At 37.8% G+C, this 19,965-nt stretch overlaps 1 protein-coding gene across 1 annotated transcript in view; it reads left to right on the top strand.

Annotated features, from left to right (window-relative positions):
• Window positions 1-16,669, top strand: part of LOC306657129 (uncharacterized protein) — a gene marked incomplete at both ends in the record, with an annotated part of 40,707 nt that extends 24,038 nt beyond the window's left edge. Inside the window, one exon of the mRNA XM_079132861.1 lies at window positions 16,450-16,669. Within this exon, the coding sequence (XP_078988987.1) occupies window positions 16,450-16,669 (220 nt within the window). The remainder of the gene's footprint in view (window positions 1-16,449) is intronic.
• Window positions 16,670-19,965: the final 3,296 nt, after the last annotated feature.

Here is a 19,965-nt window from a genome sequence, read left to right on the forward strand (position 1 = left end):
CCCAATGAAGTACCTTGCAGAAATACAACAAGCAATCATGAAATTCATCTGGAAGAATAAGAAACCCAGAATAGCTAAAGAAATCCTTAGCAAGACGAGTGAAGCAGGGGGTATCGCAATACCAGAACTTCAACTACACTACAAAGCAATAGTAACAAAAACGGCATGGAATTGGTACAAAAATAGACAGGTAGATCAATGGTACAGAATAGAGGACATGGACACAAACCCAAATAAATACAGTTTTCTCATACTAGACAAAGTAGCCAAAAATATGCAATGGAGAAAAGATAGCCTCTTCAACAAATGGTGCTGGGAAAACTGGAAATCCATATGCAACAGAATGAAATTAAACCCCTATCTCTCACCCTGCACAAAATTCAACTCACAATGGATCAGGACCATGGAATCAGACCAGAGACCCGGCATGTTATAGAAGAAAAAGTAGGTCCAAATCTTCAACATGTCAGCTTAGGATCAGACTTCCTTAACAGGACTCCGATAGCACAAGAAATAAAAGCAAGAATCAATAACTGGGATGGTATATATATACAATGGAATATTACTCAGCCATAAAGAAAGATAAAATTATGGCATTTGCAGGCAAATGGATGAAATTGGAGAATATCATGCTAAGTGAGATAAGTCAATCTCAAAAAGCCAAAGGACGAATGATATTGCTAATAAGTCGAGGATGACACATAATGGGGGGGAGGGAAGTGTTAGTGTTAGGGTTAGAGTTAGGGTTAGGGAGGGGGGCAAGTATGGAGGAAGGAAGTACTGTATAGAGGGTAAAGAGGGGTGGGAGGGGTGGGGGGAAGGAAAAAATAACAGAATGAATCAAACAACATTACTCTATGTAAATTTATGATTACACAAATGGTATGCCTTTACGTCATGTACAAACAGAGAAACAACATGTATCCCATTTGTTTACAATAAAAATAAATAAATAAATAAATAAATAAATAAATAAATAAATAAAATAACTGGGATGGATTCAAACTAAAAAGCTTTCTCTCAGCAAAGGAAACTATCAGCAATGTGAAGAGAGAAACTACAGAGTGGGAGAAAATCTTTGCCACTCATACTTCAGATAGAGCACTAATTTCCAGAATATATAAGAACTCAAAAAACTCTACACCAAGAATACAAATAATCCAGTCAACAAATGGGCTAAGGAAATGAACAGACACTTCACAGAAGAAGATCTACAAGCAATCAACAGACATATGAAAAAATGTTCAACATCTTTAGTAATAAGAGAAAAGCAAATCAAAACTACCCTAAGATTCCATCTCACCCCAATTAGAATGGCGATTATCAAGAATACAAGCAACAATAGGTGTTGGAGAGGATATGGGGAAAAAGGTACACTCATACATTGCTGGTGGGGATGCAAATTAGTGCAGTCACTCTGGAAAGCAGTGTGGAGATTCCTCAAAAAGCTTGGAATGAAACCACCATTTGACCCAGCTATCCCATTCCTCGGCCTATACCCAAAGGATTTAAAAGCAGAATACTACAAAGATGCAGCCATATTAATGTTCATACCTGCTCAATTCACCATAGCCAGATTGTGGAACAAACCTAGATGCCCTTCAATTGATGAATGGATAAAGAAACTGTGCTATATTTATACAATGGAATATTACTCAGCTATAAAGAATAATAAAATTATGGCATTTGCAGGCAAATGGAAGAAATGGAGAAAATCATGCTAAGTGAGATAAGCCAATCTCAAAGAACCAGAGGATGAATGATCTCGCCTATAAGCGGATGATGACACATAATTGAGGGTGGGATGGGGGCAAGAATGCAGGAAGGAGGGAGTGTATAGAGGGAAAAGATGGGTGGAATGAATGGGGGGGTAGGGAAAAAATAACAGAATGAAGCAAGCTCCATTACTCTATGTAAATGTATGATTACACAAATGGTATGGCTTTACTTCATGTACAAACAGAAACAACATGTATACTATTTGTTTGTCATAAAAATAAATTTAAAAAAAATTAAATCACATCATTTATGAATGCCTGTGTAGGTGGGTAAAGTGTAAAGAAAAACTATAAAAAATCAAATTTAAAAACCAGGATACTGATTCTTCATGGTGGAGGGAGGGAGATGGATGGGGTCAAGAAAAGACTTACAGGAGTCCTTTTAGGTGATGGCCACAGTCTTTTTGGACTTTAACTTTGAGGGCATAGATACTTCCTTAATAATTATGATTATGTACCATGTATACTTTTCACTACATTTATGATTTTGTAATAGAGAATATTCAGCAGTACTGAAATGCTATGTCACAGATTTAAAAACAAGTTCATATAAGCAATGAATGAAGATATTTTAAGGACATAAAGAAATTCAATCAATGGTAGATGGACATTTATATTACATTTTTTCCACATTTTTTATTGATGCATTTTAGTAGCACATAATTGAGGGAATTTGTTGTTATTTATCATTCATGCACTCAATACACAATGTAACAACATAATTTAGCCAATACCTATTACTTTATATATTGCTCTGATTACATACACCACTTCTTATCAATACTGAAAATACTGTGTGTGTGTATGTGTGTGTGTGTGTGTGTTATGAAATGTTTAAATGGAACTTATTATCAGTTGTAAAGTAAAATAATAGAATTGTTCATTTTCCTATCCATTAAACACAGCTACCATGTCTCTATTTAAATCACAATGTTATACTAACACAGCATAATTCACTTAATCCTAGTCCTTTTTAGCTAAGAACACAATAAGTACAATGTATTTGTTGCTTGTATTATTATATCAAAATGGATTTTACTGTCATGTTGAGTAAAAAGAGGTAGTAAAAAGGTTGTGATCTAATATAATAAAAGTGATACCTGACAAGAAGTCTGCTTTGCATGTCATTCTTCAACGGATATGTAACATGATGTATCCATTCTGCTCCCAGACATAACCCAATTCCTTAATGGTGCTTGCAAATATCAGTTAGGTCCACCTCATTCAAATTTCCTTGTAGTCTCTTCAATTTATTTATTTTTATTCATTCTTTTTAGTTATACATAACATCAGGACTCATTTTGACATAATTATGAAAGCATGGAATGTATTTTGCACTAATTCAGTATTTTGCAGTATCTTAACTCAGATTTTTGCCTGGTAGCACTCTTAAAAGACAAGGAAAAATTGGTTAGAGGGGAAAAGTTACTCTCCATCTCCTGCACTATCATAAAACAGGTAGTGTTTGGATAGAATTTAGATCATTTTTAAGTACGGTCTGGATGTTAACTACTTATTCTATTTCAATAGACCATGGGCAAAATTTAGCAAGGAGAACTTACAGTGATGTCTCTCCTGTTCTGTTTCCTCCTTCAAATAAATATTTTCAAAAAATTAAATTACATTAAAAAAAAGGAAAATGCAAAAAAAAATTGTGCTATCTATAGGGATTTCTATTGTACTTTGTGCTGTACTGGACCATTCAGATCCATGTGGGTCTGCTGCTTTGGGTACTAGGGTGAAATGAGACAGTCCAGTGGAATATCAGAGGGTCAGTTGCCCTTGCTCAAAGTTCAGTACTTCCAATTCAGGATCATTTTCTCTATAATTTAGATGCCATATAAATTAAAATTTGATTATTTTGCTCCATGTGTCCTCAATTGAAATTGACACAAATGCATGCAATACAAGCAATTTAACGAGTAGGGTCTCAAATTAGCTTCCTATCAACAAACCTGAGGAACATGAAAACCTTTCCAGACTCTCACCAAGAGCAATTAAATCAAAATGGTAATAGGAAGGAGCCAGGCATTGGCAGCATTGACCACTCCTTGGGTGACTTCAGTATGCAGTCGACTGTGGAAACCACTGGTGTAGGGACTGTAATTATCTATACATTGATCTATGAATGCAATGTCCTCCCCCATTTTCAGCTGTGGTGAACAGATTTTGCTATATCCCATCAATTTATATAGACACCTTTCCCTTTGTAATCAAAACATCTTTCTTCTGTGTCTTAATTTTTTTCCTTTGTCCTTTTTGCACAGAATATCTGGTGAAATATTTCCCTACTCAGGACATTGAATTATTTACATATTTCCTATTCTCCCATCAAACCAAAATGAGAATTATGCTGTGTTAGTATAACATTGTGATTTAAATAGAGACATGGTAGCTGTGTTTAATGGATAGGAAAATGAACAATTCTACTATTTTACTTTGCAACTGATATCAAGTTCCATTTAAACATTTCATAACACACAGACACACAGACATCTTAAAATTAAGAACCAGTAAATTAGGTATTTGCTAAGCAAGTTAACATGATGGAAATATATCAAGGGACTGATTCTTTAAATAAGTATAATTAAAACTTAATGAAGACACTTAAGAATCCCATCATAGGGATACCAACTCATCTCTGTCTACTTGCTTCTTGATCTACAGGGGACCGACCAATGTACTGGCAACATTTCCCTTTTTTCTATATTTTTCATTGGTGCATTTCAATTATACATAATGGTGATATTCATTATTACAGATTTGTCCATGCATACAATATAACAAAATCATATTGGCTATATCATTCCCCTATTTCCCCTTCTTAGGCATTTGCATTCCCAGTTTTGAGCCCTTTAGGATTTCACTCCTTTCTTATTATGAAGAAATGTGAGCTGACCACAAGTGATCTAGATATGTTTTCTTTAACCCTCTGGTTTTCTTTAACTCTCTGATTTTCTTCTGGTTTGTTTGCTTTTTGGAAAATAAAACCTAAAGAATGAAATCCACTCAAACACCTCAATACTGACAAAGCACACTATAGTAGAGCTTCACAGTCCAGCAATACAACAGGAAGAGCAAGGTGGCAGGGTGTGAGTTACATAAGGGGCCAAGATCCTCAGGCATCTAAATTAGGTTGGCACGTGTGTCCTGGAAACAAAGAACATAAATCAATAGGACCTGTTAAAACCACAAAGACAGGAAGTCAAAAGGAGAAGGAAACATTTCCCCACCAATAGGAGAGTTGAGGGTGTAGCTGACCTCTGCAGTCAACTTCCACAAGCCATCCTAAAAATAATGTTTGGAGATATGTTTCATGGAAAAAACAAAGGCTTTCACCTTAAGATAGTTCTGTATATCCCAAGAAAAGATCTAGGAAAGAGGACATGATTGACAGTGGGCATTGGGAATGTGTCCTTACAGATTTGCTGCTCTCATGCCAGTGGTCTGTTTCACATCTTCAAAACTTCTTTTCCCACCAGACTGGTAATGAATGAGCCATCAGACTATATGAAGGACTTTATCCTTCTATGTCCCCAGAAGGCGTAATGGGACTCTAAAGTCATTATTATCCAAAGGCCAACATGAAGCGCTACACAACCTGAAACCAAAGCCCATAGTAAAGGGAAAGAATGCCGCCAGAAACCTCTCTTTGAAGAAGCCAGAGCAAGAAAGATCCTTAGAGGTGATTTGGAAAGAGCTGAAGAGTGAAGCCTAACAAATCAGGAAAAGGAAATCATATTTTCCAACCAACCAGAAAATGTAAACAAAAATAAACAGGTCTAATTTGTTAATTGCCTATTTACTGATACAAACAATAACAAGGGAAGAGTGTGGCATGTGAAGACAGAGCCCCTTAGCAGGGTATAAAAGGGGCTGTGGGGCAGAGAGACCTCCAAACCTTCCAAACCCACCTTCTTGGAAACACCCCCAGAACCTCCAGCCTCTGACACCATGTGCAACTCCTGTTGTGGATCCTGCTGCTCTGGCCAGGGCTGTGGCTGCTGCCAGCCCAGGTGCTGCCAGACCACCTGTTGCAGGACCACCTGCTGCCGCCCCAGCTGCTGCTGCAGACCCTGCTGTGGTGGGTGCAGTGGCTGTGGCTCCTGCTGCTGCCGCCCCATCTGCTGTAGGACCACCTGCTGCAGGACCACCTGCTGCCGCCCCAGCTGCTGTGGCTCCTGCTGCAGCCCCTGCTGTGGTGGCTCCAGTGGCTGTGGTGGGTGCGGTGGCTGTGGCTCCTGCTGCTGCCGCCCCATCTGCTGCAGGACCACCTGCTGCAGGACCACCTGCTGCCGCCCCAGCTGCTGCTAGTCTGTGTGCTGCCAGCAGTCCCAGGTGCTGAATGTCCAGCTACTTTAGGCCCTCCTGCTTCATCCCCAGCTGTTGCCAACCCTCCTGCTACCAGACCACCTGTTACTGTCCAACCTGCTCTCGTGGTTCTTGCTGCTGTGCACCCTGACCTGCCCCCTCCTCTTCTTCATCCACCAATATTTTTGATGGAGTCCATCTGTGCACCCGAACCCTCAGAGGCCAATTGTTAACATTAATTCCAGCTGCTTATAAGATTGAGTTTGCCCTTCAAATACACTTTCCTTTTCCCAAGGGGTTAATGTGTGTCTCCCAAATGAAAGCAAGTTTGAGTTTTCTCTGTCTTCTGTTAACTATAATGTTACCCCATGGAAAGAATTTCTCTCTCATGTTTTCTCACGTGGTAAGAATCCTACATCTTAAATAAATGTGAATTTTACTGACTTCCAAACATAAAGGTATTGTGTCTCTTTATTTTTTCCTTTTGGGATGTTTGTCCTCTTCTCTCACTTTGATGGTAGTTCCTCTCTAAAGAGCGAGAGATCATAGCATACAATGGAGATGCTCCACGTCTGCTGCCTGAGCATTCCTTCTGCTCATGGAGGAAAATGATTTGAACCTCCCTGCCTGAGGACTTTCTGTGGATGAAGAACAAGCTTGGGGCAGGAGGGTTCAAACCTCCAGGAGCGGAGCTCAAACAGTGAATGGGAGTTGGTGCACAGGTGCTTCGGCTCAAATCCCATTCAGTATGTCCTTCTAGTCTTCCTGAGGTCTTCTGTGGGATTGGACCTTGGCTGTCTCCAGGGTATTCTACTCAGTAGTTACTCTCTACTGCCTTCTGTCACTTCCCTGGATCATTTCCCAAGTCCCCTACAGTGCTTCCTGGGATCATTCCCCAACCAACCTATTTGCTTTCAAAGCCCTGTATCTAGGCCTGGTGGCAAGGTCACCCAGACTAGGACTCCTGTGTTCATGTTCTCAGTGTGGGTGCCCTGAAAACATTTCATACAGATGGATGCTTGACACGTTGTCAAAGTCAACTCTTGGTCCACGGTACACCAGTCTGGAAAATTTTCTGAACAACTTGAAGTTTTCCAATTTTCTAGTTGTTTCTTTTAGAATAGTCATCCTGAATGCATTTTTCCCCTACATCACTGGGTCTAAGGTATGGGAAGTAATGATACCACTTTACTAACGCTCATCCTTCAGGGGCTACAACCTGAGGCTGTGAATCATGAGGCTGTGATGTGTATGTTAACTGGGGTTCACTGAACGCATACCTTGAAACAGTTTTTTGTTTTTTTTTTTTTCCAAGCGAGTTTAATAAAGGAAGGCTTTTAGGAGAAATATGGAAGAAATTGTGGGAAGCAAGCTAAAAGAGTAGAAGCACTGAGCCAAAATATTATTGCAGCTAATTCACCCTCATCTGATCCCTCTAAAGTTCTAGAAGTTAAGAACACAGCCCTGCCTCTTCAAGGAGTGAGGTGTCTGGACCCCAGAACTCTTCTTCAGTTTTCACTAGCCATGGACCTCCCAGGGCAGGACAGAGGGTGTAGATAGAGCAGAAAGATCCAGGTGAAGTAGCATCTATATCTAGATCTGAGGACAATTTCCTGAAGAACAGAGCAGGTCAGTGTTGTGGGACAGCTTCACTGTATGCTTACACTAGCTTGAGGGTGGCAGACCTTTCTGTTTAACAGTTGGTTTTGGTATAAGAGTGATGTAAAGAGTATAGATAATTGTCATGTTTCAATTTGCAGTGGTCAAAGTTTAGTGTTTCCAGCTTAGAATCCTTTCTTTAGCACATAGGTGCCATCAATGATATTTAATTATTTTAGCTATTTCAGTTTGAAATTGACACAAATGCATATAATACAGAATATTTAAAGGTGTGTGTTAAGCCTTCATTTCTGAAAGTCTCATTTTGCCATCTTATATTTCCTTTATAGTGACATTTTTTTTTACCTTCTTGTTGCTGCTTTTAAGTAAAACTCCACTTTCCGGGCATAAAATTGGCATTTTCTGGTGTCTGGTGCTTGCTAGTCATTTACTGGGATATTATATACATAACACAATTAAACCAAGCTTTCCACCTCCTGTTCTCACCATGAGGTCAATCCCAACACGTTATGATTCAAATGAGAACGAAAAAAAAAAAGATATAACAATATGTTGATGTTTCCAAAAGCATTAAAGGATAGCAAATATTTTATTTAATTTTCTTAGGGTTATGGAGAAGCATGGTCAAGCAGGTGAATCCACAGCAAACTTTCCTTCATGTTTTAAAGAATATCGTCTCTAAAATTCCACTCCTCTTATTTGCTTCATCCTTCCATTCTGCCATTCTTGTTTGTTTCTTTCTCTATCTTCCACCACCTTTGTTCTACCATTGCCTCTTTTCTCCCATTCTTGGAAAACCAAAGCATTCTATTTAGGGTTTATTCATCACTCATGTAATTCAATTTATCATTAGTCTTCTCTTCTCTGATTTCATCTCCACCCATTAACAACAACAAAATTATCTTTGGAGATATCAACCCTACTGAGATGTTGGGACACAGCAGAAAATGTAAAATAATCAAGTGTTAGTTAACATATTTTTGTCCTTGTGGATTTTCTGATACAAGTATTTAACAATATGGTTCTGGATGCCCTTTGTCTAAAAAAGTTATTAGAGATGTGAGGATTAACAAGAAACCCAATAAGTGAACTTGTTTACTTCCTGTAAACCTGGAATACTCCCAAATTCCTGTGAATTCTCTTTTAGGAAAAGAGGGAAAAATACATTTTTGATCAATATATACTAGGAGAAATATTTAGAAATCTCTGTCCTAAATGCATATTTTAAGCCTTTAGGGGATAATATTTAATGCATTAATATTGAATCATGAATGTCTTTAACTTCCTTGCATTTCCATTACATGAAAAATAAACTCTATAGTGACAATGTTTCTACTACCCTCATAGCACAGAATTCCTGATGTATCTGAAATAGTAGGTGAGAATTGGTAGAACCTTCAGTTGGTCTCAAAATATAAAGTAGTTTTTAATGCCGTGGGACTATACATGGCTTTCTATGTCATAGAAAACAAGTGCCTGAAGAGAAAATATACATGACCTAACCTGTGGAACACTCCAATACTTGTAATCTGAGAAAGGAGTAATAGAAACCACAGAAAACTAGAAAGGAAAAGCCAAAGAGGTAAGTCAACAACCAATAGAGTGCAAGGTCCAAAATCTAAATGAAGGAGAGAGTGTCTATTTGGAAAAGAAAAGTGTTCCACTTCCAGCTGTAACCAGGTAGGTGCTATCAGATCAAACCTCCCAATGAGGATAACTATGATAATTGGATAAAACTAAGGAAGCAGTTATTTGTAAACAATGCAAATTGATCTATACAGGCATAATTAAGAGAGTATGATCTCAGAGGAAATTTAAATAATTTCAGGTGAAAGACACAATTATCTCAACCTTCTATAGTTTCTCATCCATAATATCTAGTATTCAATTTAAAAATGTTACCAGGCATACCAGAGGAAAGAACCAAATGAGTAAGATCTAAGAAAAGAAAAGACAATAGATAGAGAACTAAAGATGACCCAAATATAGGTGTTAGAATAGACTTCACAAAAACTATGATTAATAAGCTTAAAATAACAGACAAATTTCATTAAAGAAGAGGAATCATTTTTAAAAAATTAAAAGAAGTTCAGTGAAATTCCTAAAACTAAAAATCTCAAAAACTGAAATTAGGAGTTCAATAAATGGTTTAGTAGTAGAAAAAAATCCAGAAGAGATAAAGAGCAAATTAAGTAGAAAATGTTCCTATTGAGGTGCAGAGAGATGAAAAAAGTAAAAAATATAGAAAAAAGCGTAAGACATTTGTGGAGCAAAGTGAAACGTTCTAAAACACATGTAAATTCGAGTTAAAAAAAAAAAAAGAAAAAGGTAGAAGTTATTAAGAAGAGACACCAGATATCAGTTTGTCAGAAGTGATGAAAGACTTCAAATCACAGATTTCAGAATGCCTTTGAATCCCAAGATAAGTGGAAAAATAAGAAAGAAAAAGAACATCTAAACCCATCATGGAAAGAGTTAAATATCAAAGATAGAGAAAATTGTAAAAAGCAGCAAGAAATTTATACAGCCATTATAGAAAACAGCATGGAAGTTCCTAAAACAATTGAAATTAGAATATCAGTAATCCCACTTTGGCTATAAAACTGAAGGAAACAAAATCTGTATTTTGAAGAGGTATCTGTACTCCCATATCCATTGAAGCAATATTCACAATAGACAAGATCTAGAATCTATTGATGGATGAATGGATACAGAAATTGTGGCTTCTATCTAAAATGGAATATTTTTCATACTTCAAAAGGAAAGAAATTCTGCCATTTGTGACAAACATGGATGAATCTGGAGGCCATTATGCCCAGAGAAATAAGACTGATAGAGAAAGAGAAATACTGCACAATCTCACTGACATGTGGAATCTAGCAGGTGCAAGGATTCTGGTCTAATTCCTAGGTCTTTGATCCACTTTGACCACTTTGAGCTGTTTCTGCAGGGTGAGAAATAGGGATTAAATTTCATTCTACTACATATGGATTTCCAGTTTTCCCAGCACTGTTTGTTAAAGAGGCAATATTTTCTCCAATATACGTTTTGGCACCTTTGTCAAGTGTGAGCTAACCAAATTGTGTGGGTATGTCTCTGTTTTTATTTTTTTCTTTAATTCAGTATTGAACCCAGGGGTTCTTGACCACTGAGCCACATTCAAAACCCTTTTTTATATTTTATTTTAAGTTGCTGAGGCTGGCTTTGAACTTGAGATCCTCCTGCCTCAATCTCCTGAGCCACTAGGATTATAGGCATGCACCATGGCATGCTCAGCTGTCTCCATATTTTATATTCTAGTCCATTGGTCTTCATGCTGTTTTAGTGACAATACCATGCTGTTTTTGTTACTGTCACTCAGTAGTATAATTTAAGTTTTGGTATGGTGATGCCTCCTGCTTCACTTTTCTTATAAAGGATTGCTTTGGCTATTCTTGGCCTCTTATTTTTACAAATAAATTTTATGTCTGCTTTTTTATTTCTATGAAGGACATCATTGGAATCTTGTTGGGGATTCCATTGAGTCTGTATAGCACTTTTGGTAGCATGACCATTTTGACAATAGTTATTCTCTCTATCCAAGAACATGGGACATCTTTCCATCTTCTAAGGTCTTCTTCAATTTCTTTCTTTACTGTTCTATAGTTTTCTATGTAGGAGTCCTTCACTCTTTTGTTAGATTGATTCCCAAGTATTTTTTTTAGACTATGTGAATGGGATCATTTTTCCTAATTTTTTTCTTTTTTTCTTTTTACAGACTGCATTTTGATTCATTGTATGCAAATAGGGTACAACTTTTCATTTCTATGGTGATACATGATGTAGATTCACAACATTCATGTAATCATACATGTATACAGGGTAATAATGTCTGTCCCATTCCACCATCTTTCCTACCCCCAACTCCTCCCACCTCTCATTTCCCTATATATAATCCAAAGTTCCTCCATTCTTCTCTAACCTCCCACCCTGCCCACCCCCATTATGTATCATCATTCACTTATCAGAGAAAATATTTGGCCTTTGGTTTTTTGGGATTGGCTTATTTCACTTAGCATGATATTCTCCAATTCCATTCATTTACCTGTGAATGCCATAATTTTATTCCTCTTTATGGTCGAATAATATTCTATTGTGTATATATACCACAGTTTCTTTATCCATTCATCTATTGAAGGACATCTAGGTTGGTTCTACAATCTAGTTTTTTCAGCAGATTCATCATTGAAATATAGGATTTATGGGTGTTGATTTTGTATACTGCTACTTTGATTAATTAATTTATGAGCTTTAGAAGTTTTCTGGTGGAGTTTTTTGGGTCTTCTGAATATATAGTTTTTTGGGATCATTTCATCAGCAAATAGAGATCATTTGAGTTCTTTTCCTATTCCTATCCCTTTAATTTTCTTCTCGTACCTAATTGCTCTGGTTAGAGTTTCAAGGACTATGTTGAACTACAAGTGGTGAAAGTGTGCATCTCTGTCTTGTTCCTATTTTTAGAGGGAAAGCTTTCATTTTTTCTTTACTCAGAATGATTTTACCCTGGGGTTTGCCATATATAGCCTTTACAATATCAAATATGCTCCTTCTATCCCTAGTTTTCCTAGTGTTTTAAACACGAATGGATGCTGTATTTTGTCAAATGCTTTTTATGCTTCTATTAGAGAATCATGCGATTCTTATCTTTATTGATGTGGTGAATTATGCTTATTAGTCCCATATGTTGAACCATCCTTGCATCCCAGGGAAGAACCTAAAAAAGTGAAATTTATAGAAGCAGAGAAGAGAACTTTGGTTTCCAGGTCAGGAAGTTGGTTAAAAACTGGGGAGATATTAGTCAAAGAGTACAAATTTGCAATTATATAGGAAGAATAGAGATTGGAGATCTAATATACTTCATGGTGGCCATAGTTAACAATACTATTTCGTAGACTTGAAACTTCCTAGGAGAGCAGCCATGGAGTGTTCTCACCACCTGCACCAAGGTAACCCTGTGAGGGGATGAAGATGTTGATTAGCTTGTACAAAATATCATGCCCTATACCTTCAATATAAACTATATTAGAAAAACAAACAAACAAAGCAAGCCAGCAAGGAGGAAAAAAAGCAACAACACATATTTTGCCCAAAAGAAGAGCAAACCTGACATCCAGCTGATGAAAAGACATTTTCAAAATGCTGGGAAAAGAAAAACACTGCCAGTGTAGAATCACATAGCCAGAGGCAGGGGAAAAGGACAGTGAAATAAAGTTATCTTCCTTCTTCAAGCAGAAGGAAAGCAACATATCAAAGCAAGGTGATATAGAAGGAATGGTGATCACCACAAAGGTAATTCTATGGCACACTTTTCCAAATTTGTCATTGTCTGTAATTTCCAACTTCTTAATTTTTATTTCTATTTTTTTCTTTGCCTTTTAAAGCGATTCATTAATAGGATCTTTCAGAATCTCAGTTATCTCAGTTCCTCCGAGTTATATTCCCTTTCTCTTTATCAACTGTGAATATATGATGGATTATTTCTTGTGTACTTTGTAACATTGGCCATGGATTTATTTTACTCAGGAAGTGTCCCTAAGAACATTCCAAACAGTCTGTGTTTGGTTTCTTAAGATTTATTTCACCATGTGCTTAATGTGTTTGTTTTGAAATTTTCTTTTGTGGGAATTGTTTCTGTCTGGGAGTTATTTTGGTTTTCGCTTTTGTGCCTGATGACTCCAAAGACATTCTCTATTTAGTAGCAGTTAGTTTCTAACCTTGATTACTTCACTGTGCATAGAGTACAAATCAGGAAGTTTGGAGGCATTGTGTGATTTAAATGTTCACGAGAGATTTGATTGCCACTTAGAATTTATGAAATCAGACTTAGGTTTTCTGTCTCCATCTTCATCACAAGCTACCACTTTAAGAATACAAACTTTATGCAGGAGTTTTATGTCCTAGACCCTGCCTTGTGATAATTCAAGGAAGGTCCCATTTCTTGTACCTGCCTGGGACTACCAGCCTCCAATTCTGAAAGCCTATAACTGTATGACAAGACTTCATAGGCCACAAGACATATGCTAGAGTTCGCTGCTTGGATTTCCCCTTTGATTCTGAAAATTAAGAATTTTTTCATTTTATTTTTCTCTTCCTTTTTCAAATTCATCTATGAAATTGAAATATTTTTTGAATGTTTTTGAAGCACTTTTACTTGCTTGTATCAGGAAGTGGATCTGTCCATAACCACTCAGTCAACCATGTTACCAGAAATTCTTTAGTTTCAGAGACCCTAGAAGATGAAAGAATTACTGTATGTGTTAGATCAATAAAAATGGGTACTTATACTAGAAGCTTCTCTAAAGTAAAATTCATCATATATTTTGCCTTTCTCCTCAAAGATCCAAACTATCCACTCGTTTTCTTTTTTATTTTTTGATACCAGAGATTGAACACAGGTACTTGAACACTGAGCAACTTCCCCAGCCCCCATTTTATATTTTATTTAGAGACAGGGTCTCACTGATTGCTTAGGGCCTCCCTAGGTGACTTTGAAATCTCGATCCTCCTTCCTCAGCCTCCCGAGCTGCTGGGATTACAGGCATGCACCATTGCACCCAGCTAAACTACCCACTCTTAATATACAAACACTGAAGAAAAATGTTCTCAATCCCAATCTTCTTTGGTACTTTTAAACTTTTATTATTGAAAAAAATTTCAAACTTACAGAATAGTTGCAATAATTATGCAAAGAAACTTTCACCTAGATTTGTCATTTTGCCACAGTTGGTTTCTCTCTATATTAATAGATTAAAATATAAGTAAATCGGTGGGGGACTGGATGAATGGATGGATGGATGCAATGACAATAATATTGCTGATGTAATACTATTATCCCTTATCTAATATACATTCCATATCCAAACATTGCCAATACTGTGCTACAAAAATATTTTTATCCACATCCACACTTTGCATTTCAATTTCATGTCTTTGGTTTTCTTGAAAACCTGAAACACTTCTTCAGCCCATCTTAACATTAGGTAACTCTAATATTTTTCAAGAGAACATGTCAGCCCCTGTGCAGAGTGTTCCTTAGTCTGAGTATATCTGCTGTTTCCTCATAATTATATTCAGATTTTGGCTTTTGACATGAATATTACATAAGCGATGTCTTCTCAGAATATGACTTCAAGAGACCCAGGTCAGTTTGTTCATTATAAAAGATACTAACTTTGATCCCAGGGTTAAATGTGTATTCTCAAGTTTGTTCACAGCATAAGTTAGCATTGTTCCCTTTGAAGTTAGTAAATCGTTAATGGGAAACTATTTCTTTGGCTAATTTGTTAGTTTTTGAATGGTGTGTCCTACGTATCCATACAGGTGGAATTCACTGTAGTATATTTATATATGCACATAGTATGATTTTATAAATTAACTCCCCATTTTCTTCCCTTTTCCATCCCTCCTCCCTCTCCATCTTCTTCTTCTGCCTCACTGTCCTTTTCTATATCTTTGTGGTATCTAATTTCCCCCACTTTTTTCCCTTTATTTTGGTCTAGATTCCACATATGAGAAAAAATACTTGACCTTTGATTTTCTGAGTCTGGCTTATTTCACTTAGCATGATATTCTCCATTTTGGGATGGGGAAATATTTTGAAGTGTACAAATACCCTGTTCCTGATCAAAATTGTACCCAGTAGTTATAGCATTCATTGATGAAATTTACTTAATTGTACTTGGTTTTATTAGGATCTATATAAATAAGTGATTTTACAACTCCATTATTCCTCTACATTTATTGTCATTCTACTGACATGGATAACTTCCTCACCTCCCTTTATAATTTCTCTAATTAGTTTCAGCAGAGACATGAATTATTGTTTTATTTGAAGGGTTAAAATCTATTACTGCCATTATTAATTTTGGTACTGAAGTTGTCCCATATTGGGTCAGTAAGAGTCCCTTCAAGTTGGCTCCAAATGGCCTTTCTTATGTAAAGTAATGAGTTATTGGTAAGAGTTTGAAACTGAATGAAGTAGTGCCTGATGCATTCCTCAAAGTAGTCTAGACAGGTCACTACCTAATGAGCATTCATGACTCACAGGTAGGATTATCTTCCTCATGGCTCACTGGGAATTATTTACAAAGACAAACTTTTTTCTATTTCCCTACTATAATTCTGATTCTCTTTCAACATCAAAAGAGATTTTGGCATCATGAGACTAATCTGCCCAAAATCATGGTGAGTGACACACAGACCACAGGTACATACCAATGACTGACTCCATGAGGCGGGCTCTCCTCAGAAGACAAAGTTGACAAACAAGGAAATAGAAGTGGCAATTCAGTGAGAAAGACCAGATTGGACTGTTGTGATGCACAAGGAAAAGGAAATCTTACTTTTCTTCACCTTCAAATATTTGGAAAAACACATGATGTCACTTAATGGCTAATATTTCCTTAGAAAAACATCAGGAAATGGTCCAGGACATGGTCAGAACAGCCTAGGCAGAGTATAAAAGAGGATGCATGGCAAAGGGACTTTAAAGTTCACTGAAACTCACTCTCTAGTTAACATCAGAACCTCCATCCTCTGACACCATGTGCAACTCCTGTTGTGGATCCTGCTGCTCCGGCCAGGGCTGTGGCTGCTGCCAGCCCAGGTGCTGCCAGACCACCTGCTGCAGGACCACCTGCTGCCGCCCCAGCTGCTGCTGTAGCCCCTGCTGTGGTGGCTCCAGCTGCTGTGGTGGCTCCAGCTGCTGTGGTGGCTCCAGCGGCTGTGGCTCCAGCTGCTGCCGGCCCTGCTGCTGCATCTCCAGCTGCTGCCGCCCCTCCTGTGACTCCTGCTGCTGCCAAACCTGCTGCCGCCTGCGTCCAGTCTGTGGCAATGTCTCCTGCCACACCACTTGCTACCGCCCCACCTGTGTCATCTCCACCTGCCCCCGCCCCATGTGCTGTGCCGTCCCCGACTGCTGAATCTTGCCTTTGAACACACCACCTCCCCATCTCCTCTTTCCCCAGAGATGCTGAACTTCATTCACTGCTGACCATTAGGTCACACGGAGAGAGACTGATGTTGCTGCACTAAGCTGGGTCTGGCGATTTTAATAAGCCTGCCTCAGGCCCAGTAACTCCACAGGCGCATCCTGGCCATCCTGGCCTCAGTCCTATTCCTCCACGTGGTTCTCTCACTCCTACCCAAGTGTGGATTTGCTTGTAATATACCAATTTCTGTGTTGACCTGACTAGTTCTCTCCAGAATTTCCTTCCTAACTTGTGGGCACCAATCAGATCATCAAGCTCAAGAAGCCACAATTTGAGTTCAATATTTCTACCTTATGGATTTTCGCAGTTTTGCTCTTCATTGTTCAATTAAGTTTCTCTTTTCTAAGTATTAACCCCCAATTTTTCCTATGTCAGATTTCCATACCCAAATAAACCACCACCTTCTTGAATGGGAGATTCAGTGTGATCATGTTTTTCTCTTAGAGTTTGTTTGATCTGGACAGTTGTATTTTACCTGCACTGTAGGACATTGAGCAGGGCTGTCAGTTCTACATTAGAAGTTGAGACATATTTATCACAGCCTGGTTGTCACTACAATCTATTTCAAGGCTAAAATTGAGAATTTAAAAAAAAAAAAAAAAAACTTTTTGGAAAGAGTGTAAACAATGTTCTATGGAAGAACATATTTTGGTGTTACATATCCATGAAAGCAATTTGTAGCAACTATAGGAATAATGGAACTGGGCGTCTGTTGCTGGGAGTAATGGGCGATTTGGAATAGCAATGCAAGCTGAAGTCAGAAATCACAGGACACATGTGATTTCAGGCAGAGGTTTCAGGACAGAATACAAGCTCTCATCTCCTGCAGCCAGAGGGTGGATAAAGCAGAGGACCAAGCCTAGGATTTAAGAATAGAGTAGCAGAGATCCAGAGTGGTTTGCTTCTCAGACCATTTTGCCATGCCAAGGCCAGGGCTGCAAATGGGAAAGAACAAGACTGGGAGAAATAGGACTGGAGTGTCTGAGTCGATGCAACTGGAGATCTTGGATCCCCCAATTTCCCTGAACTCTCTGCACTCGCAGAAGTGGTGAGTTCTCCTTGTTGGTGTTGAGGACCACCCTTTTTCATAAAGATGATGTAGAAGCCTCAGTCTTGAAAACGACTCAGGCTTCCCTCATTATCTTCTCCTGCTTCTCCTCTGGGTCACATACCAATGACGAGAACTGAGTTACAGGAACTTCACCCAGAGAACAGCTGAGCCTACTAACAGGAGGCAAACCTCCAACGACCCTGAGGACTCCACCACTACCTCATGGGTGTGGTGTGCTTCTCCACTGGGGCAGATGGGGGCCACATCATGTCCAGGTGTCTCTGTGGTATTCGCAGCTGCAGATGATCATCACCGAGAACCATCATTTCATGAAGCATGGGAAAACTGTGATATTGCAAATCTGTTATTGCTTTGTTATTGATTACCTCGGACAATTCCATAGAGAAATAGCCTGTAATGAATCCTCTCCATATGCTCTCATGGATGTGTGGTTACGCTGATGAATAATATTTCTAGAAAGGCAAAATAAATGCTTAATGCTCTCCATTTATTTACCAGTGTGCATCAATCAAAAGTAACTAAGGAAGGGCTTTACTTTCTTTAAAAATTTCCTGTCAATAGGAACTCATAGATTTCAGTATATTGATGGGGTATCAGTCCATTCCAGCTCATGTCCCTTGCGATGCTCAAATAAGCAACTTCGAGCTGGCTCCTGAGTCCTTTTGACCAGAATCTAGTAGACTCTGAAGGTTTTCTTGGTTTGGATATAACAAAATATTCCAGACTTATTTGTACATTTCCTTCCCCAGACATAACCAGCCACCTTTCCAAGGAACCCTGATTCCTTTTAGTGGAAAGTGACATGTGAAACCATAAATTGAAATGTGAGAAGGCTTCTAAGTTAATATTTATTCATCTTAGTTTTTTTCAGTGTTCAGAGTTAGAAAATAATTTTTAAAGGATAAGCCACATCGTGAGTTTCTACAGAGAACTCAAGGGTTTTTATTTAACATCCAGTTTCTTCACTCACCCATCTCCTTTCTCCCATGCCAAAAACATTTCTCCACTAGAATGACCCATTTTCTTTACTGCACAATGCTTGTGCAATGATCTTGGAATAACCCTGCCAACACTAACAATAACAATATGATTGCTTGAAAATGAACTGAGATCGTTTCTCAGGTTTTTGAAAAAACTTTGTTTTCTTGAGATAACTATTTTCACTGGATACAGTGACGTTCTATTATCACTTCTGTTATTACTGTTTTTGTGATCTTGGGAGATTTTTCAAGTTTAATTTTGTTTTGCAGTCATGCAAAATATTTATATGGATCCAAATTCAAAGCTACAGAGCATGGTCTATTCAAGAAATCTAGCACCTACCTGTGTTTTCTTCACCCTGTTCCTTTCACCCTCTCTGTGCAGACTCTTTGAAAACAAATTGTGGTTGATACTCCCATGAGTTTTTTTTTTTTTTCCTTTTCTCTTCTTTCAGCTTTATTAGGTACAACTGACCTACAATAAACTATATATTTAAAGTGCACAATTGGATGTTTTGATCTCTGCATGTACTTAAGTCACCAACCCCATCGTCAAGGTAATCAACATCCATCATCTCCTTTGAAATTTCTCCCCATTCCCCAGCTCCAGGAAACTACTGATCTGCAGTCCCTATCAATTTGCTTGTATTTTCTAGAATTGTTTATAAATAGAATTACATATTGTACACATTGTCTTACTTAGCATTCCACTCAGCATATTGAGATTCAAGTTGTCACACTTATCAATAGTTGATTCCTTTTGATTTCAGAGAAATATTTCTTCGCATGGACATATTAGTTTGTTTATCCATTTGCCTGTTGTTTCCATACTTTTTTCTATTACAAATACAGTTATCATGGATACTTGTGAACAAATATTTATGTAGACATATGCTCTTGCATCTTAACTAGAAGTAAAAATCCGTTTTTTGTTTTGTTTTGTTTTGTTTTGCGGTGCTGGGGATCGAACCCAGGGCCTTGTGCTTGCAAGGCAAGCACTCTACCGACAGCTATCTCCCCAGCCCTAAAAATCCATTTTTATGGTATTATTTTTTCTATCTTTATTCTTCCATCATTTTCAAATGTAAACAATTTTTTTATATTTGTAACCTGAGTTTTTTAGACATATTGTAGAATATGATACACATTTTTTCCATCTGCTTTATCAGCTCTTA

Source organism: Sciurus vulgaris, assembly GCF_902686455.1.
Source record: "Sciurus vulgaris genome assembly, chromosome: 3".
In the NCBI taxonomy this organism is placed as follows: Eukaryota; Metazoa; Chordata; class Mammalia; order Rodentia; family Sciuridae; genus Sciurus; species Sciurus vulgaris.